Below are 22909 nucleotides of genomic sequence, written 5' to 3'. Positions count from 1 at the left end.
CCATGTTTTTGTGCCTAAGTGACTAACGGTGACAACAGGTTTTTAAATGGTTCTAGTATAGAGAGAGAATGCTGTAACCTGCAGCTGCGTAACGTTACGTCCACTCAAAGTTCTTGTTTTTGCCACCGTCAGGCTCAGATTGTTATTATAAGTGTCTCAAAACATTGTGAATAGAAACCCCACTGAGAAATACAACCTTTTTCCTTACCTTCCTCTGTGGTGCGCATGGCGCCCACAGGAGCACCCGTCTCCTGAGCTGTGCAGTCCTGTTGGTTCACCCTCCTCAGTCTGTTTCATTAACTGTTTCATTTTTTTTTTCTTTTGTGACAACAGGAAGTGCCAGATCTATTCTGCCTGAGCACTGCGGAACTGACGTCGTTCATCTGAAGGTGGGTAGGAACAGGAAAACATGACTGATAATGTCCGAGTAACAATAGTGATGTTTTTTTTTCTGATTCAACTAAAATGAATATTTGAATGATTGTGTGACATACACGTATCTATTGTAAGGTACTGTATCTGTTTATGCATTGACATGTCCGTATGCCCACGTGCATGGATGTGTGTTTCTGGATGTGTGTGTGTGTGTGTGCATGAATTTGTGTTGGTGTGTGTGTGATGAGTGAGCAGGCAGCGGTCCATGCAGCTCCACTGTCATGCCAAGGCCCGGGTCACCTGACGGCCTTGCACCGAGCTGCCATGGTGGGGAACAGTGACACCATGGCAGCTCTGATCCAGGGAGGCTGTGCTGTGGACCTGCAGGGCAGAGTGAGTGGTGGACACCCCGCCGCACATGTCAGACGTGGTTCACACACCTGCGTGAGCGTTCATTGATACGTTGTGATGGAACACTGTGTCCCCTGTGTGTTTGAGGACGGCAACACTGCGCTGCACGAGGTGTCTTGGCACGGATTCTCTCACTGTGTCAAACTGCTGGTCAACTCCGGAGCTGATGTAAACATCAGGAACAAGGTAGGAAACCAAAGCCTGATATTCCCCTTTTAAAGTGCATATTCTATAAATGCTTGCATCAGAATTTTAATGACAAGCACGGCTCTGTGGACCCAAAAGGCCTGCCAGATACCCCGTCCCATGATGGGGACTGTCTTGTCAAACTCTGAGACAGCATCAGCATCTCTGGTTGTTTTTCCTCTCAGAGTTGTGGTGTAACACATCATCCTCCCTAACAATCGCCACAATGTTTACTCGGTAGTAACTTGTCGCATGTTGCCTCAGGCAGGAAACACAGCCCTCCACCTGGCCTGTCAGAACGCACATGCTCAGACTGCTCGCCTCCTGCTGCTGGGAGGATCCACACCAGACACCAAGAACGATGTGAGTCCTCAGGCATCCCACAATGCACTGTGCTCTCCTCAGAGACATGAGTAAAGAAGTAGGAGACCCTTCACTTTGACAACGCTCTCGGTGCATCACTGTTGATGGTGTCGTGATAAACTGAAGTAAAATCACTGAGAGCTGTGTTTTGGTTCCAGATGGGTGACAGCTGTTTGCATGTGGCTGCTCGCTACGACAACCTGACCCTGGTAAAGATCCTGCGGGGTTCTCTGTGCTCCGTGACGGAGAGGAACCAGGTACAATATGTCAGTGTTATCACAATTATAATGCAACACGTCTTTTAGCCCGTGCGACGCAAACTATTGAGAAAATCTTTCCCACTTTAGCAACGCCAGAGAAACTCATCGATGTCAGTGAAACCACATGAGATTCCATGTTTGGTTTTGCCTGTGAGTGTTAAAGGCATATATTCCATTATGTTTTATACAGGACACATAAGGTACCACTTTATTTCAATTTCCTATGAAAATGTGTTCATTTGGTTGTAATTATAGAGAAAAGAGAGGCAACGTTCTGACACATTTATTTGAAAACTAGTGGGGAAAAATTCTGATCTTTTTCTTCAGTGAAAGTATCAATACTCAAAATACTCCGTTCAAAAGTACAGAAGTATTACCAGAAAAATGTAACAAAAGTCAAATCAGAGTGTTTTGAGAGATGATTCCTTGTTTTAAGAAATACATACTTTTATGAATGTAGTGCAGTGAAAAGTACATTATTTCTGTCTGAAACCTCGTGGAGCAGATGTGCAAAGAAGAGTTGCACGAGGTGTCTGGAGTTTACTGGAGTAAATGTATATTTACTTTTCACTACTCTATTTAGATTTGAGCTTGGCTAGCTATCCTTGTAAGAACTCCCCCATTTAAACCCAAATAAATATTAACCCATTATTGATGTATTATAGGAAACTTTTTAGTTGTATTATTATCATTTATTAATTGTTGACGTGTATGCTTGCTTCTCGACAAATTACACATTGTTGCATATTCAGCTGACCTACTGTGAACAAACACACATCATACACGATTCTGCGAAGGCCTTTATGTGTGTGTGCCTCCAGGCCGGAGACACAGCGCTCCATGTGGCCGCGGCTCTGAACCACAAGAAGACCGTTCGGTTCTTATTGGAGACGGGGACTGATGGGACCATCAGAAACAATGCAAGTTCCATCTACCAGCGGAATGCAACACATTCACAATGTTCCTGATATCACAAGATATCTATTTTTTTGTAATTCAAGTTCAAACTTAATTTCAAGATGGGGACAATGATATGCGTAGCTTTACGTCCTTGTGAGTAAAGGTACATTTAAGGGGGACCAATAGGGTACAACAAAGATACAATCAGCAGTACTACTCGTGATGGTTAAACTGAACTGTGTAAAATGTGCCTCTTTAATAATACAGGGTAAAATATGACATGACTGTTGTGCTACTGGTCCTGTTCAAGGTTTTCTAGCGTGCCTGATATGATGTTCTCTTCCAGGCAGGTAAAACAGCCCTTGACAAGGCCAGAGATAACAACCACAAAGACATGGCCCATCTCCTGGCCAGAGCTCCACAGGTTTGTATAAACCGAACGGAGATGTTATGACTTCATATTCTTGTGTCCGATAGATTCATTTACTTTAAAACCAAACATCAGGGTGTTCAGTGTCAAGAATGTCAACTGTAGACATGTTTTACTCAAGCTATATAACTATCACTATCGCAGTTTTAACCTTTTTTACCACAGCCAATTTAATGCCGAAAATTGCGAATGGTTTGCATTCAACTAAATACTGAATATCTCCTCAACCCCAAGGTCTATTTGAATAATTTAAAAAGCTATAATATACAGAAAACCCTTGTTAAAGTAGATAACAAGTTAATATATGTGTTAGTGGTATATTAGTTTATGATAGTAGACAGAAAAAAGAAAAAAAACTAAAAGTTGTTTTTTCTTATCGTAACTATATTAGCTAACATATTTTATAAGTGTATTGTCACAGTTGCAATACATAATCAAATGTAGCCAATAACGTAAGCATAGCAGGTTGTTGTACTTGTCCTCAGGTACATCGCTTCATGCGAGGAAGAACAATAAGGAAACAAAGAGAAAGGCTGACAGCTGCGTGCAGGACCCAGTCGGTCATCAGAGTAGAATCTCTTCCAAACAAAGTAAGAAAATATCATTCAAAAACATTCTCTATACCTTGAGGAAGTCTCTTGAGCTATTGGGATAAATTCTACAATGTGTTAGTCACATTAAATGAATTCCTTAGATTACAAAACGATACGTAGCATTTGATGTCATCGTTTCATTGACTGCAGTTTTCAATATGCTTTTGAGTTGAACTTCACCACGTAGCTGGATCTGGTCTGTTTGCCCTGAGCAGGACAGCAGTTCTGCGGTGGAGGAGGACACGCCCAGCAGTGAGCAGATGGAGAGCAGAACTGCCCCCAAGGTGGGTAATCGTCACCAGCAGCACCAGCAGCAGCAGCAGCACCAGCAGCACCAGCAGCACCAGCACCAGCCGCAGCAGCAGCACCAGCAGCATCACCAGCCGCAGCAGCAGCATCACCAGCATCACCAGCAGCACCATCACCAGCAGCACCATCACCAGCAGCAGCAGCAGCAGCATCACCAGCAGCACCAGCAGCAGCATTGCAACAAGAGCCCATACAGCCGCCGAAAGAAGAGCAGGGTCAAGGAGCAGGTGGGTCAACAACGGACACATCCACGGTTTCTTCATGTGTCATGGGGTTCACAGATGAAGAGAGTCCGATTTTACGGTTGCATGTTCTGTGCACTTTTGTGTCGTGGCGTTTTTAGTCAGTAGTCTTAGTTTTCCCAATGCACTCCTGCGAGAGTGCAGAATGTTTATGTTTGGTGGTATACACATCTCTTTAAACTCAACGGATACCAGTTAAAGCTCTGAGACGTGCATTCTTCTGAAGTACAGCCACTGTCTCAATCTCTAGTTTCAAGTCTTCTTCAATACAGCATGATGTTCATTTAGTAAATTATAATCCATATAGAGTCAAACAGACCATAAAGCAGGCGGGGCTACAAGGTGATTGACAGTTTGCTACCAGAGCCGTCTCTATGTAACGCCTCGTCAGTCCAAATATGGTCACTTCCTGTTCACTGGTTGCTCAAAGCCAAGATGACGATGGCCAAATCGCCGAACTTCAAGGCTTCAAAACATCAGTCCACAAACCAACGGGTGACGTCACTATGACTACGTCCACTTCTTATATACAGTCTTTTGTCATTTCATTCATCTCACATCAATAATAAAAAAGAAAAGGTGTCAAGTGGTACCTGGAATATACAAAAGGTTTGCCTCAATAGCTTTTCTTCAAATACTGCTGTTTTGTTGGTGTTGGCATTTTAAATTCGATGCCTGTAGTCCACCATAAGAGCATCAAACAAGGTTCGTTGTGTATCGCTTTCAGTGCGTTTGGGCCTTTTACTATTTACGAGTTAATTTCTTGGTGGTGATTTTTGAGAATCACTGCTTCCTCATTGCAACACTTGTCATACTGTTTCAAATGAAAACAAATGTGAGCGGTCTTTTAACAAAGCTAATGACTACAGTTGGCAATCTCTAACAGTCTGTTCACGTTCACTTTGCAGGCTCTGAATGAAAATGATAAAAGAAAAGGCGAGAAAGACGTCCACCTTAAGAAGAATCTGCTCTGGGAAGACGGTGAAGATTTTGTTCAGAATGGAAAAACCTATCAGCTTTACACGCTGTACCGCGACAAGGAGGGCAACATTAGACAGGTTACTGATGATTAAAACATTTGTGTGATTATGATTTGAGCTTACACCAGAAGGCTGGGGCTAAAACCTCCCATGTTGAGTTATGTTGGGCACGGCTGCTCTAGAAAATAAAAAAATTAATCCTTTCTGTGACTGAGTCTGTGACTTGTGACCATTCTCCACAGGCACCAGCCAACGGATGCTTCTGTAAGCCCCTCCTCAAGAAGCTGGAGGGCCAGCTGAAGGCCACGCAGGAGGAGATGAGGCTGCACATCCTGAACGTGCAGGAGCAGGTCAACAGCAGACTGGGCCGAATGGACCACAGGAACAGACACCAGGTCTGCTTCCACTGCTTACGGATCGGGGACGTCACACCTTCATCAGTGTCTTAACTGATGCTTCAGTTCATTTGGGTTTTAAAGTTTAAAAACATTTTTTTGAGGAAAACTATTTACCGTAAAAGTCGCTCCTACCTCCTGTATCCCTGCTGTAGCAAGCGCTGTAGCAAGCGCTGTAGCAAGCGCTGTAGCAAGCGCTGCTGCTAGCTCCCCGCTGCTGCTAGCTCCCCGCTGCTGCTGCTACTGGCCGCTGCTGCTCCCGCGTCCTCTCTCCCCAAGTTTTAGTGTCGAGCCGGGACTGGTCCCGCTACTTTCGGTGGTTGTCGGAGAGCTAGCGGAAGTTAGCGGGGAACTAGCGGAGTGCTAGCAGGAGTGCTAGCTGGCTACAGCGGGGAGCTAACGGGGACACTGACCGAAGGTAGTAGCGGCTTGTAACACGACTTTTACGGTAAAGTCTTAAAAGTCAAACCTAAATTTGAATATTTCTCACATAATTCTCTGCGAGGACACATACACTGTACCAATGATACTATTGTGCATATCATTTCACAGACATTGTCAAAAATAACACTGACACTTAACCTTTTTGATAATTTGACTAGTCAAATGATAGATTACAGGTATCTCTCAGCAAAAACTATTTTTATTTCAATTGAAATTGGACGAATTTCATGCCAGAAAGATCCAAAATTGTTCCATAATTGCTTGGTTCACTTATTTCTCTTCACTTTGGCTTGGGCAGATTAAAGCATTGGACATCCTGAATCAGGAAAGAGCTGCAGCAGAGAGGAATTTCATGGTTTACAAGATGGAGCAAAGAGCTGCCCGGGAGAGAGAGGAAGCCCAGCTGACACAGGTATCACATGACATGTCTTTCCATGCAGAGGACCGTCTTATTTCATGTTTGCACGTGTGACTTCAGAACTGATCGTGAGATCGAAGGTCTATGTGGTCTGGACACAACTTGCTGGTCCTTAAATTCAGAATTGTCAGGTTCAATTGAGCGATAAGAAGATATGTCCTGTCATGGTCGGCACCCCAAAGGAGACCGATCTGGAAATTAATAATAAATGAAGTCATTTAAATTTTATCGCACAATTCCAAGAATATAGTTTCAAGAAAAGAAGTATTTTAAAATATGTTTTTCACATGTTTTTACAACCCCAATGGCAGTGAGAAATACCAGCTGTTACAGTCTATGTGCCCTGCAGTGGTTCTCAAACTTTTTTTGTCACGCCCCACTTTGGAGGAAGACAAATGTTCATGCCCCAACAAAAAGCGTAACTTGTTAACAGCGTAACGTAAACATTTCCATGAAAGTAAAGGCATTTTGCCATGTATTTATTAATTTGTTTCATGCCGAAGTGTCCTTGAGCAAGACACTGAAGCCCCAGTGCTTCACAGCAATTACTAAGGATGGGTAAAATGCAGAGAATAAGTTCCCCACGGTGGGATTAATAAAGGATTATAAAAAATAAAAGAATTATAAAAAAAGATTATATATATACACACCTGTAATACCCCCACACCCCCAGTTTGAGAACCACTGCCTAACTGGAGGAAGGTTTGATCGATCTGCAGCTTATTTCTCATCCCCAGCAGGCAGCGGTGAGCCGTGAACTGAAGAGGTGGTGCGTGTCCCGGTTGAAGGACAGAGACGTCCACATTCCGGCCAAAGCCCGCTACTACAAACTCCTCCCCTCACAGTCTGTGGACCAGTCCGTGGCAGAGGCCGACCTGGAGTCCCTCCCACTGCTGTCCGTGGTGTCCGGAGACAGCAGCACCTCACTGGCTACCTATGTCAACGTCCTACCATGCAAATCCACCCACAGTCTGGGGGGCCCGGAGCAGGAGCAGATGGGGGGCCGGACATACTTTGAAATGAAAGTGGACAGGTCACCAGGTCTGTAGGAATCTAAAATTGTATTTACTTATATAAATTCAAGTCACCGTGAGGATTATTTAATTGGTTCTGAACCAGTCTCAGTCTAGTCCTGGTCCTCTATAGACCACCGTCAGTAAACAGAACATCACCGGGTTGGATTCTGGTGAAACCAGATGACATCATGCAGGTTCACCCGAACCTCCTTCAGCTCAGACTCCAGCAGAGCTTATCTGCTTCACATAGACCACCAAAATCAACACAGAATTGAAGTTGCTTTAAGAGGGATTGCATCTTGGTTGTGGGCGACTGTGGCTTAGTGGTGAGCAGAGTCGTCCTTCAATCAGAGGATCGGCGGCTCGATCCCCAGCTCCGCTTGCCCATGTCGACGTGATCTTGGGCAAGACACTTCATCCCAAATGTCTCCCGTAGATGTGCCTACGGTGTATGAATGTGTGTATGAATGTTAATTAGTCCTGATGTGCAGGTGGCACCTTAGCTCCTCCATCAGTGTATGAATGGGTGTGAATGGGTGAATGATGACATGTAGTGTGAAAGTGCTTTGAGTGGTCAGAAGACTAGAAAAGCATCCATTTATCTTTGTCAAAATCAACTGACATATCTCAGCTACTGGATGAAGGTGTGTCCTTTGTATCTCGTGGTCATTTGCTTTGGAGATATACTCACTTTGCCTTTTGAACAGACTCAAAGCTCAGATTAATGTTGCTTAATATGGATGATTTGTTTTCTCTCCAACTCCCCACCTGTCTTCAGACGACTATGAGAACACAACCCTGTTTCCTATGCCTGCCAACCACACCTCAGACCTCCTGCTGGGCTCTGTGGACCCCCTCTGGCAGCCACCGGGAGTGCAGGACAGTCCCGTTGGAGCAGTGATGCCCCAGTGTGGGGCGGGCTTCTCAAGCAGCAGCAGCAGCAGCCAGTGCAGCATCAGCGCCCAGGGAGCCAGACTGACACAACACCAGGAACAACGCTGTAACAGACCAGACAGGAAACACTTTGGAGAGCTGATGAGTGCGTGCAGGCGTGTCGGGATTCACACTGAGGGCACCAGAACACTGGAGTTCTTTATCGACCGTCCTGCTGAGCCCACGTTCAGCCAGGAGAGGAACAATCAGCACGCCATGGAGGTGAGTGGGCTGGTGTGTGGGATGAGGAACTGCCCACTGGTAGAGTTGGACTGGACCTGTCAATCAAGCGAACGTATTACAAACCATGCTTTTCCTGCCAACCTCAGTAATAATAAAGTTGTACTCACCATTAAGCAGCTGGAGATGTCTCTAAAAACAACAACAAACACCAATGAGAGATTATCAGGAACATTGCAGGTGTGTTCACTTTCAGCTGGATTAGGTGTGGACTTCTTTACTATCGCACGATCACGTTTCTTAACTTTATATAATTTGTTTTAGTGATTTCAGCAAAGAACTTTGTGAATGCAAAGCTGATAGACATGATGACAATACACTGGGATATTTCATTTTGGAAAGAGAGTAGTTCAATATCAATCTCATGCTGGAGATTGCCTTCCAATCTTAATGCTGCAGCAGCTCCTTCTTGTCCTGCTGGGCTCGTAGCTAAGCTAATTACCTCCTGACTCCAGCTCTGCACTGAGCTACAGCATACAGACTGGGAGCAGAGGGAAACAACGAAACTCTCTAAAATGGAAAAGAGTAATTTACCAACACCTCTAAAGCTCAGTGATTAACCGGTTGTATTGTCCATCCAACCTGCATGTCATTTAGAGTCTCAGGCCATCCCAGCAGACATCGAAGGATGTCCCCATCAGAGGGCTGAAATAGAGAAGGACAATCATCAAGGACCTGCAGGCCGGTCAACCTGACCTGGACTGTGGAGAAATACCTCAATAATATTCAATATTCCAAATCGTGGCTTCAGGGGCAGTTATCTCTCGTATAGCAAAGGTTGCCCGATCAGTGAGCTCTGTGGTCTTTGCACCATAGACTGCATGACACCCACAGGTTTCTCTAAACTCATTTTGTGAGCCATAAAGGTGTTGGTAGGTGTATTTTATTTATTTTGGAAATACCTAGGCGTTTCCCCCTGCTTTGAGACTTTATGCTAAAAAAAAACAATCTGATTTCGAGCTGATCTGTGCGTGTTGTGGCCCTCTCGTCAGGTGACTCAGCGTTTCTTTGACTCGGTGTCGACTCAGTTGGAGCGTTGGTACGACAGGAAGATTGCGGAGGTGGAGCAGCAGACGGAGCTACGAGCCCAGCAGGACAAGAAGGAGCTGCTGCAGCAAATAGGCTCGCTGGAGGAGGAGCTACACAAGCTGAAGACCAATGAGGACGCAGAAAGCTGATGCGCGCTGACAGTGTGACTGATGCTGGAAATAAGAAGAAAGTTTAATTGTTTGAAAATGACAACCTACTAAACACATGGAGAGGAGACAAGCCCCCCTCCCTTTTTCCGAAGGCAGTATTGGACCCCTCCACTTGTTACAGTCTGAAAACTAAAGCTATGTTTTAATTCTTTTAAAAAAAAAACTATATGGCTGATGTATTCAGAAACAATTTGTATTAATGTGTGTATGCATCGTGAAATCCTGCTGTGAATATTGATATCATAGTACTGTATGTGTCTCAACTACTTGACTACCTGCACATGCGTGTGTTATTTGTTTTTGATTTGTATGTTTATATGTGTTACCTCTGTCCCCAAATGAATATACTGACAGACAGTGAAGGTCTCCATTTAATCATTGGGACAAAACAATCATTGGGACAAAATAACAAAAGTTATATTGTGTATTATACAAATTCCATAGTATAGATTTCATTAAATATAGTTAAAATGGCATAGTATAGTACAGGGGTCGGCAACCCGCGGCTCCGGAGCCGCATGCGGCTCTTACGCCCCTCTGTTGCGGCTCCCTGAGGCTTTTTTGTTTTTTGCCCATTGGAAAATCTTTCAAAGGGAACTCCTCTTATCTTGGAGTTTGAGATGATATTGGGTCACTGAAAATAAAATACTAATTTTAATATTTTTTTAACTAAAATGTGCGTCACATCCTATTATGTCGCTGTCAAGCGTTTTCCCTGCAGGTGGACAGGAGAACATTCCTGCCCACGGCAATACGACTTTACGACAAGTCTCCGCTTGCTAGTTAATTGGATTAATTCATATACATGTATTATTATACATGTTTACAGTTCACATACATACTTTGTATTTTGCACTATCTGTTGTTTACATTTAATTTGCTTAATTAATGAATACACTCTGCGGCTGTAAATATATTTCATTCCAATTTGTTGTATTCTATTCTTTTGTGTATATATATATATATATATATATATATATATATATATATATATATATATATATATATATATATATATATACGTTTATATTTTACTTTATTTTTATTTTATTTTATTTGTATATATCTTTCATCCCTGTTGCTTCTTTATATATTTTATATTTTATCTTGTGTGTTTATTTGTATCTTCAAGTTGTACGGCGCTACTATGACAAGAGACTTCCCCTTGGGGATTAATAAAGTATCTATCTATCTATCTATCTATCTATCTATCTATCTATCTATCTATCATGATTTACAAAGACCTCGCTAAACTATCAACAGATACATTTAAAAAAAAAATGACATGTTGTAATGCTTTGTAAAGCATACATAGTCTACACTTTAGATTAGGTCACAGAACATGCTTAACTAATACTTAACTAATGAGTAGTAACTACTGAACTAACGAGTAGTAACTACCTGAATTCATCATGAATTGCAGCATTGTTTTTATTATTTACTAACACTTTACAAATGATCGTATTAATCATCTATAAGTCCTGAATACAAATGGGGAATTCATCATTTATAAAGTATGAAACCATAGCGTATTAATCAAGAATGAAACATTTATAACTGTGTTTATGAATGAGTTACTAATGAGTATTCATGTTGGAATAATGCTTTATGATGAATTCAGTGTTTATTCATGCTTTACTAATGCTACAAAGTGTGTAGTTATTATAAAGTGCTACCAAGTATTCAAATACTTATAGTTATTAGTACTTATAGTTATTAGTTATTAGTTCATAGTATTACTTTATTAACAACATAAACAACCTGGTTCATAGTATTACTTTATTAACAACATAAATAACCTGGTTCATAGTATTACTTTATTAACAACATAAATAACCTGGTTCATAGTATTACTTTATTAACAACATAAATAACCTGGTTCATAGTATTACTTTATTAACAACATAAATAACCTGGTTCATAGTATTACTTTATTAACAACATAAATAACCTGGTTCATAGTATTACTTTATTAACAACATAAACAACCTGGTTCATAGTATTACTTTATTAACAACATAAATAACCTGGTTCATAGTATTACTTTATTAACAACATAAATAACCTGGTTCATAGTATTACTTTATTAACAACATAAACAACCTGGTTCATAGTATTACTTTATTAACAACATAAACAACCTGGTTCATAGTATTACTTTATTAACAACATAAACAACCTGGTTCATAGTATTACTTTATTAACAGCATAAATAACCTGGTTCATAGTATTACTTTATTAACAACATAAATAACCGCAGCCTCGGTGTCAACAAGCAAGCAGACTGGATAAAGTCCCACCTTCGCTGCCCAGCTCTCAGTCGGGCCATCGGGCGGAGCTACTGATGAAGCAAGTTGTGTAATCCAATGATCCTGGGGTGACATTTGGCCTCAGCAACCACAGCCACAGCTTCTGAAGGGAAAATCAAATCAATGCTCCATTGACTCTGTCAGAGCGCGATGGAAACCTAATTAAAGGCCCTCCAGGCACAGCTGGTCATTTTATGCAGCCAAGCACCAGGGCTCTCAAATCAAGCCAGTAATATGTACTATTGTTTTACTCTGTGCGCTGAGGGAGCGGAGGGTAGTGTCAGCACTCAATATGCTAAAAACTCATGCCTGTGTCATGTCGTTGTTAAACAGTTTGACAATGTTCCTACTAAGCTGTTTACATGGCCAATACAAATGAAAATTAGACTAATATTCCTGTTTACATGCAGCCATGCTTTTTTTTCTTTTTATAAGTTTGGCGTATTTTTTTACCTTTTTCCAATATAATTCACCTCCATTTTGATTCTGCTGTAATGAAACCATCATATATAGTTGGTACGTTGAATGTGTTGCTTCTAGCATCCATTCGTCAGAGATGCTACAAAGCTCAGTGGAGTTGAGGGGAGGGTTGGTGATACGTCTCTGTGGGTGCATCACCAAGTGACACCTTTCACATTAGACATTGTCCTTTGGCCAGTTGTGAATAAACAGATTGACTGCTGCAGCTTTCACCACAAGAAAATCCAAATCCAAAATGGTGCCAAACTGCGTCCTATCAGGATCTACTTGTGGGAGTTTATATTTAATTTATTTTCGCATAAAGACTTTTACAAGGTTCCTGTACACATACTCAATTAGAGTGCATTTATAATGCCATGCAGACATATAGATAATTAACATGAACATGATCCTTTAAACACACTGGACACATTAAATTGGACACCAGGTCCACCCATGTGGCGTAGTTTAAAAACGTGAACTTCAACTTTTATATTCCATAAACCAACTGTATGTTGTCTCATTACAAAGTATTTGAACAATAAAGTTGTACAAATGTAACCTTTGTATATTTCAGCCAAAGTTGTGTTTGGTGCCAATGGAAAATAGCAATTCAGAGATTTCTAATGGACATCAGCATTGACTCAATACACGTCTTTATATTGCTCGCCGTACATGAAACAAAGTAGTCAAACTTCACATTTGCACTGACACAAATCATGTTGCTAAAATATTTCACCAAGGCATATGCTATTTTTGCCAGATTCTAGTTACTTACACTTTGATGGGTTGATGGGAAGTCACAGTGCAGCGGCCATTTTAGTCAAGTTAGACTGACTTGCACTGGAGGGAGTGCTGGCTGGCTGTGGCCTGCTGGTGGCTGTATCCGAGCACGTAGACCAACAGCCTCATATCATCATGCACAGCTGCATGTAGATATATCATAGAGCTTAGAGGGGCCTGGCATTCTCAATCTATCTGCTTGTATAGCATGCAGCTCTCCACTGATATTGTGCTTATTACTATTTCAATGTTTTGGGGAGATTAACGTTATTTCAAAACTCCAAGTAAACAGTTCACATAAAAATACTAAACATGACCAAAACATGGAGACCTTCTGAGTATATCCGCATGAATTGTATCATAGATTTTATCTTATCATATTTATTTCATCAAATTTACAGTTTATGTTGAGAAAGACCAGCCATGAACAAATATCGCCTCTCTATGTCAGAGAGACTGATATTGATGGCACTGGTTGGAGTTGGCACTGCTGGCGTGGGAGCAGGGAGGGCTGTGGGTGTGGGGACATTGTCCCGTCAGGAGGCAATCGATGCTCACATCCTGTGAACCCTGCATGTAACACGGGAGAGCACTCCAAACACACAGCACACACAAACAAGACCGAGCCAGAGGAGAGCAGAGGGATGTGGACTGGAGTCTGGGACCGGCACAAGAGGATCACCAAACACCTCCATGGGGTAGCCATACAGACACAGTCTATTCCTAGGATGCATATATAAACATGATGAGGTTCTTCAAGAGGCAAAGAGGGAACACCTACCAGTGATATGTAAGTGCTGCTGAAATGGCGGATCCGTCGAGTCATTTGTTGTAATGTCATCCAATGTTTCCAATTGTGCAACACATTGGCCAAGGAATGACTCGTGTAAGACGTTTTCTCAGATGGCCTGAATTTTAATTGTAAATGCCATACTTGTATTTCATTTTTTTTTTAATAAGTTAATGGTGAATTACTGGCCTTCTAACAGAGAAACCAGACTTGGTGCATTTCATTTTGTACATAGAAGGGACATTCCACCGTAAAACAGAATGTTCATGTTATTTTCTATCGCACTGCAAAGCTCAATGTTATTTTGTTTAAACGCCTCTGTATTAGCATGGGTTGTCTGGTGAACGCACACCAAAAATTAGGTGCTGGTAGTGGCAAGGACATAATTTGATTAGAGGGTGAATCTGACGACGCTCCAATTATGTGATTGCGTCACCAACGCTGCGATTACATGTGGTTTTATGAAGGCCTTGATAAAGAACCGCTGTGGTTCAAATGTCAACGGTACAATAAAATCATTGGAGTCATGAAGTCATGATCTTTTTAAAACAAATGTCACTGAACCCCAGACTGTTGTGATGTCATCCAGCGATGACTTCTGGAGCTGCACCATTGACTGAATAATGAAACAAATGCTTGAGCTCTGCAGCAGCTATGATTGTGATCTATATACTGGGGTATAGTATAAGCCATTTATACAAATCAAACACTTTTGATTGAATGTCTTAAAAAAAAGCCTCAAACATAGCTAATTCACTTTCTCAGAAATGTCATCTGATGACGCACACAAAGTCTGAATTATCCACGAAATGCATTTTACACTTTGTTGTACCGGCAATGAAGTTGCGTCACAATGGCAAACCTGTTTGACTTTTCTCTTCTTTCCTTTGGTCCAACCAGACTTTTGCTCGGGGCAGGGCTAAATTTTAGTAGGCTGGACAACACATGATTGACAGTTATCTCCTGCAGTCAGACATCAACATGGACCCTGCTCTAGCTGATTGGACAAGCTCATCACTTACTAGGATGTCAGTGGGCGCTGCAATTTTAGAACTGGAAAAAACAAGTAACTCATTGGGATTTCTGTTTGTGATCTTTGGAAGACTTTAGCAGTTTTACATGAACTTCTAAACACTCAGTTTGCTGATTGGTCCAGTATGTATCTCAATACATACTGGGCCAATGGACTTGATGTTGAGAACCATAAACCAGGTATGGAAGTCAAAAAGTACCAACCTTATTCTTTGACGGATTTCTGGGGTTCATTACAACTGGTCACCATCGGTTATAAAAACATTGTACTCACCAAATCTATTCCTCTTAGATCTTGTGACGCCACAACATTGACAAAAATAGGTGCAACAAATACAAGCAGTTGGACATCCAGAGATACAAAATGTATGCAAATAGTCAAAATACTACCTAAATTGTCTGTTGTAAACATTCACAGCAGCTTACAACCCAACTCTTTGCTTGATTATTATTATTTTTAGCGAGGTTGCCATGTCCAGAGAACTCAACGTTCTCACAATCAATAGCGCTTATACAAACATCAAACCTGTAAACTGTGGCTGTCCTTTAGAATGTCATAGTGAAAACATTGTTAATATGTAGTTTGTTTTTGTGCATGCTGTGTCTCCACAGTTTGAGGACATGTGGCAGTGAAGTGGTGAGACGCTGACCATGGGTGACTGGAACCTGCTGGGCAGCATCCTAGAAGAGGTCCACATTCATTCCACTATCGTGGGCAAGATCTGGCTTACCATACTCTTCATCTTCCGCATGCTGATCCTGGGCGCGGCCGCTGAGGACGTGTGGGACGACGAGCAGTCCGAGTTTGTCTGCAACACTGATCAGCCTGGCTGCAAGGCGGTCTGCTACGACCGCGCCTTCCCTATCTCCCTCATACGCTTCTGGGTCCTGCAGGTCATCTTTGTGTCTGCGCCGTCGCTGGTCTACATGGGCCATGCCCTCTACTGCATGCGAGCACTGGAGAAGGAGCGTCACCGCAGACGGGCCCAGCTGAAGGAGGAGCTGGACGAGGTTGAGTTGGCCTTGGACGAGCATAAGCGCATGGAGAGGGAGCTGAGGAGGCTGGACGAGCAGAGGAGGGTAAAGAAGGCTCCTCTCAAAGGCTCTCTGTTGAGAACCTATATCATCCATATCCTTACACGCTCTGTGGTGGAGGTCTGCTTCATCCTGGGCCAGTACATACTTTATGGTATCCAACTGGAGCCCCTCTATAGGTGTGAGAGGCTACCTTGCCCCAACAGTGTAGACTGTTACATCTCCAGGCCCACAGAGAAGACCATCTTCATGGTTTTCATGATCGCTATTGCTGGTGTGTCACTGTTCCTCAACATTCTGGAAATATCCCACCTGGGCATCAGGAAAATCAAACAGACACTGTATGGAGAGAGGTACACGGAAGACGACAGCTTGATTTACAAGTCGAAGAAGAAGTCCTTACCCCACCTTTGTGTAATGAGTAATGTATCACCTCACAACGGGCCTTTGACTCAGACCTTCAAAGTGATTCCAGAGGCGGACATGAAGCCTCCATATTACAACACTGGGCTCAAGGCCAACCAGGATGCACCAAGACACAACAGCTTGGCCTATCTGGGACACAGTCAGACCAGCTATATCTGTCCCGAACCTAGGATGCCACCCAGGTGTGGCCAGAACTTTGCAATTCAAGCTCCCCAAACTCATGAAGGTCTAGAAGTCCGCACAGCTATGGTGGACCATCATCTTGCATGGGCTTCTGTTGCTTCTGTTGTGTCAAATGTGGAGGGAAGTGCAACAAGCCATCATGTGGATCACCCCAGCCATTTGGAAGCTCTATTGTCCACTAGCTCCTTGAGGCCCGGCGCTCTCCGAGACATGGATGAGGACGAGCGAAGAGAGTCAATGGAGAGCGAAGTCCTGATATCCAACCCCAGGAAGACCAGCTTCATGATGAGGCCACCATCTGACAGCTTGTCCTCCATCAGTGGCTCCACAAGCCCTTCCTTACATACCTCAGAGGAGTCAGATGAACTGGGCTCCCTGCAGGGAGACATGCCGATGATGCCGCCTGCCGGGGGCCGGAGAATGTCAATGGCAAGTAAAGAGCAGAGATTTTCTCATGTGTCTGAATATGGTTTCATCTGCCTTTGGTGCGTAGAGCCGAAGAGTCTATATCTGTTATATGTATGAATCCTGGAACGTCTGCCAGTGTACTATCAAAGAAGTCGCTTGCTCACTGGTAGAGTTTTGAAGATATGCAATTCATCCACTACTAAGCCAAGTAATTATGAAAATATTTGATAAACAGTCACAAAGGTGTCAAAGAGAAAGTGGCAGTAGAAGATATGAATCAGTGTTTTTAAGACAGAAAGAGGGAACAAATCCTTTCTGTTGATTTGGACGAAGCCCAATACTGACACATTGGCAGCCTCTGTCCATCCAATGTTCTCAGTGGGAGTAATGGGACGAAATCAAACTGCTATAATAATAATAATGATAATAATAATAATAATAAACCCTTCGGTTCAGACAGGAAAAGCAAAACAGCAACAATAGTCAGGAGGCAATCGCAATTGTGTTGAAATTATAGACATAACTGACAATACTGAACGTGCATTGTATAATGAACGTTCAGTATGAAAAAATAATATACACATAACACACATAACACAAATATTACTTAAAAGATGTGATCTGAATGTGTCTTAGATTTTGAAAACAAATTAATAAACCGTGTTTAATATGTTTGACACTTAAATGTTGTTCTGTAAATGAATGATAATGCACCTCCAATTGCTCTTACCCATTTTTTTTCTTTTTGTATTCATGACCTCTGCTGGGCTTCATGGATTTCATATTATTATTAAATGTATTGTTACATCATCAACAACGTGTTTACAGAATATGTACCTTCCATTTTGGAATGAGTAGCAATATTCATCATTCTTTGTTCCCAGATGTGAAAATATCCCATTCCAGAAAAGTACACTTTAAAGTGCACACAATATCCGGTGTACTTATTATATCTAGAGTTGGTCATGTTGAGCAAGCTAGCAAGAGTACAATATAATAAAAGTAGCTAGCAGCAGGAGCTCCAAAAGTCGCTGAATCTGAAAGTTGCCAAGTCGGCAACACTGAAAGCCCCGCCCCTTCAGGCCTCCCTCCAAAGCCACTCCCCCAAAATGATCACGATGAATGTAAACAACCTACATGGCTGTAGCAGCTTGTGGAAGGCGAGCAACGAGTGCAGATAGGCAGGTAGGTAGACAGGTAAGTAGACAGACAGGTATCCCATCCAATCATTACATTCAGGCTGAATGAAATGATTGGACAGCCACAGATGCATTTGATTAATTGATTGCTGTTTGCTGTTGGGATGTGATGACATGTTCAACAGTATAAGGAGATTACCAGCCCCAGCTTTAAGCAGTGATACTGGACAGCAGCTGGCAGATGTTTGCTTCACTGACACCAGGTATCCCGTGTGTGTTGCCTGTCCGGCTCCAGCTCCAGTCTAAGTCCAAGCTGTCCTCTTGTCTTCCTCAGAGCATGTTTCTGGATATCTCCTCTATCATGAAGAAGTGAGGCAGCGGTGGACCCGGCACTGTGCAGGAGGAGTTTGTTCCACAAACTGTATCAGCGTATCCAGCCTTCAACATTGACTCAGCACTCAAGTCACACAGGGCCAACAGGCCCCGACGAGGCAGCGGACAGTGGAATTGAAGTACCTTAAAGTCGACATGTGGGAACTGAGAGGGAAAGGATTGTACCTTCTTTTTTATGTGGACATCTTTCCATGTGATGGCTAATTCTTTAAGAGTGTGCAGAAACAACACCATGGATTATGGAGCGACCTCAGAGGATCTGTTTGCTTCTGGAACATGGACTTAAAATACTTTTTCTAAATCGAAGACTTGGTTAGAATCTGTGTGCATCTGTATATCGTCATTTATATACGGCCAGTTCATGAGAACCTATGATACTTTATATTGTATTCAGATTAAAATGCTTCTTAACAAAACAGCGATCCTTTTGTCACCAGATATTGAATCAGAATCCACACACCAACACCACGCCGTGGAATTATCATGCTTTTTGTTTTATTTCTCAAGAAAAAAATTGCCTAGACAAAATGTTTTTTTTTCTTCTTTAAAACCATTTTCATATCAAATAAACAAAACATGACATGTTGCACAATATTTACAAAGTAATCAAAACAAAACACGAGTCATTTGAACATTCAAAGATTAAAAAAAAGGAAATGGAAAATGCTCAATCTGCATATAACAGTCATGTTGCAGGTACTCAAATAAAATAAGAAACACGTAAAAATGGCTCACCAAAATCTACAAATACAATGAAGTAACCACTGTAAAAAGTTTGAAACAACGCCACAGAAACCGTCTACATGTCTATCATACAGTCCTTACCCATAAGACGAGGTATGCTGAATTATCCAGGTAGATAAGTGCTTGCAGTCTGTTCGACTGAGATTAAAAAAAAGAAATCACAATCTGAGATTCAAGATTAACGCATTCTGTAAACAGATTGGATTAAATAAGTACTTCTGCCACCATGTATTGTCATTTAAAAACACTTAAAGGAATAGTCTTCCCTGATAACCACTGCTCATGGTTCAAACAATAGCTGTGCCTACACTGGAGCTGCATTCAGAGACGTTGGAAACTTAAGCATCCCATGAAGAAAAATGCAATTACAGCGACGTAATTGATTCTTCAGACTATATCAGTCCCATGTTTGTTGACAGGTGTGATATAATCATGTTACGTCATATTAATATGGTGATATACTGGTAAACATGTCGACCAGGCAGCTCTTTGTTTTTCATTTCTTTCATTACAGCTGCAGAGGCTTCAAACTGTTGTTAAAGTTGTTTTTTTTTGCCCAACACATCTGCATCCACATTACTGCACAATATTACAGTATATGGTGGATTAACTAACGTAGGCCAGTTTCAAGTCCAAACGAGGTCATGTTTGTACTGTAAGCATAATTCAGAGATTAATAGTGTGCTTTATGGCTGGCAGTTAGAGAAAGTAAATACATTTTATAGTCAAACAGGGAAAAGGGAACATTGGTAAAGTCCTTTAGATTATATTACCACCATATACTGTATGTTGCTCTGTTGTCACTGTTGCTAACTCGTCATATGCGTCTGCTGCTTACGGAGACAGCTGATGTAATTGAAGAGGATGAGGGACCATTAGTTCTGAGATCAATTCATTAATAAGTTATAATTTCAACAATAATGTCAGACTCCTGATCGGACATATTCTCCTCAAACTCCTGACTTTTTCCTTAAAAATGACTACAAGTGACTGTTCTCCAGAATTCAAAATGTTTTTTTCACTAATCACATTCCATACATGAGGAATATTGTGCTCCACATCTCTGAAGTGCAGCCTTCAATGAGCCCCTTAAGTACATTTTATTCTTTAAAACTGTTGGTCCTTTATTACAGTTTATTCCTACAAGAGCATGTGGAGACCCAGAGTGGAAAATATTAAATAAGATGTTGTCGAACAAATATTCATATGAATAAATACGTGCAAATGTATAATGTAGCCATGAAATTGTTGCAAAATGTTATCTCTTTTTCCATTTATTTCTTTATTACGTGAAAGGTATTTCACGAAATGCTTTATATCATTATTTCAGGGCTATATTACATATTCTGTCTGTATTTATTGATAGGATTATTTATTTAATTTGTTTATTGACATTGAACTGTTTGGGTCTCCATATTTCCAGAGGGGTGGGGGTGGACTTGGCTGGCCTCACTGTTGGTCACAACGGGGAGCTTATTGAATATCCATCCATTCATTAGGGTCGCAGGAGGGCGAGAGCCGGTCAGCAGGCTACACCCGGACACGTCTCCATCAGACACACAGAGACAGACACCGTCCTCTAGGGTCATGTGACCTGCATGTCTGGGGCCACGGCCATGTGGTGTCACGGCTGCCCCATCGTTCCCTCACCAGATAGTTTGGCCTCTGGAACCTCTAAGGCAAGAAATTGTAGCTGCACTTTGTCAGATGATTATTTTTCTCACAAATTCATCAACACTTTTTAACTTATGTAAATAAAAAAAATAAAAAAAAAGCTTTATCAGCTGTTCTATTCAGCTTAATTCTCAGGTCTTAGTTATATTTTTACAAAAACAAAAAGGTAATACACAAAAATTGTAAACATACTCACACCTCTTTAAGTTGAAATGAACTTAAGTAAGTACATGTGTGACCTGTAAATGAAAACTTATTTTCATATGAAAATTGGCAACAATAAAAAAAAATGTATTACAACCATTAACAAATCAACTCTAAGAAAGGTTAGCAACCTACGTCTATAACATCTATGCAACTTCCTCTACACCCGACCCCCCAAACAAGAGTCCAAATAAATAAATTAACAAGTTCACATTGAGGAATTAAAGTCGATGAAAGTCAGCTGAGTGTTCTTCAGTGTACTCGGAGCGTTTAGCACATCCTGATGAGATCATGGTTGGCGAGCAGGGATATCTCGGCTAGCACAATCACAAGCTGCCATTGATACCGACCCACATGGAATAGAATTCAATATATTCCACTGAGTTCACAAAATCACATCCCTTTATTTAAAGGGTTATTATTGACTAATTTCTGAAAAACTCAAGTGCAATGAAATATTGCCGATTGCTTGCTTTTGTTTGTAGTTTGACCCTCCTTGACCTTGTTGGACAAAAGAAGCCCAAATACATCCGGCGCTCCGACGACATGGACGTGCAGCGCCGTGAGGCAGCAGCTGCAGCTGCAGGTGCAGCACCACCAGCAGCAGCAGCAGCACCAGCTGCAGCACCACCAGCAGCAGCTGCAGCTGCAGCACCACCAGCTGCAGCACGACCAGCAGCAGCACCAGCACCAGCACTCGCACTGCCACGTGCCTCGACATCGACTTTTACACAGCAGATGAATTTGGCATCTCCCTAAATCAATACGGTGGCAGAGTGTCCCCTCAGAGCTCGGCGCTCCATGGTGTACTCTATTAGGGATACTGGTTTGTAAGTAGAGATTGATCCTTTTGCTTCGGGTTGAAACTAATTCACAGACCATGTGTGAATTTCAAAACGTAGGCGTCTTGCACCGACATACAGTACCAAATACTTTTAGTGGGGATAGTTGTCTTATGTACAATACAAGAACAGTGCAGCTAAATACATAATCACCATAAGTACAAACACTACATTCTAACTACTTTTAAGACAATAAATAAACGGGACAAAAAAGAGCACTTATGATTTGTTGAAGCTGTTGTTTAAATGACCACACCGGTGGCTTTAAACTTGAGCCCATTTAACAAGGACTGTGTATGCTTTACATGACGACCATCCGTTTTCCACAGCATGAAATGTTTCTATACTCACACATTATGTACACATCTACTAGGAGGCTGCTTGAGAGAAGAAAACATCCCAGTGAACATTATGTGTGATGTTATTTTGGATTGTGTCCCAATGTGAAAACAATGTCAGGTAACACTTCATTTAGCGGGTCCTGTAATTATTTTATAATGGATAGAAAAAAAAATATTATTTCCAAGGAATTTCTCTGGAAGAATTAGAGATATTTTATGGCAGATCCCCCTTTATGGTATATATATATATATATATATATATATATATATATATATATATATATATATATATATATATATATATATATATATATATATATATATATATATATTTTTTTTTTTTTAAAGGACCAGGAAAGGATGTCATAGTAACACAGTTGGGTTTTTAATTTCCCAGAGAGATTTCCTTAATGGACCTTCTAAAATCGACCTGAGATCAGTTTTAACATAATA

At 41.6% G+C, this 22909-nt stretch overlaps 2 protein-coding genes across 2 annotated transcripts; both read left to right on the top strand.

Moving 5' to 3' along the window:
• Positions 1 to 618: 618 nt before the first annotated feature.
• Positions 619 to 9673, top strand: ankrd6a (ankyrin repeat domain 6a; the record flags this gene model as incomplete). Its single annotated transcript, XM_079214313.1, has 14 exons — positions 619 to 768; positions 874 to 972; positions 1237 to 1335; positions 1494 to 1592; positions 2417 to 2519; positions 2846 to 2919; positions 3411 to 3515; positions 3734 to 3802; positions 4978 to 5127; positions 5292 to 5444; positions 6187 to 6300; positions 7047 to 7347; positions 8101 to 8477; positions 9488 to 9673. The coding sequence occupies 14 exons, from the start codon at positions 619 to 621 to the stop codon at positions 9671 to 9673; spliced, it is 2079 nt and encodes a 692-aa protein (XP_079070439.1).
• A 6045-nt stretch (positions 9674 to 15718) lies between these two features.
• gja10a (gap junction protein alpha 10 a) lies at positions 15719 to 18631 on the top strand (the record flags this gene model as incomplete). Its single annotated transcript, XM_079217282.1, has 2 exons — positions 15719 to 17140; positions 18593 to 18631. 2 exons carry the CDS (start codon positions 15719 to 15721, stop codon positions 18629 to 18631), a joined length of 1461 nt encoding a protein of 486 aa, XP_079073408.1.
• Positions 18632 to 22909: the final 4278 nt, after the last annotated feature.

This window comes from Taurulus bubalis (assembly GCF_910589615.1).
Source record: "Taurulus bubalis genome assembly, chromosome: 1".
Lineage (NCBI taxonomy): Eukaryota > Metazoa > Chordata > Actinopteri > Perciformes > Cottidae > Taurulus > Taurulus bubalis.
This window is presented reverse-complemented; position numbering and strand designations above follow the sequence as displayed.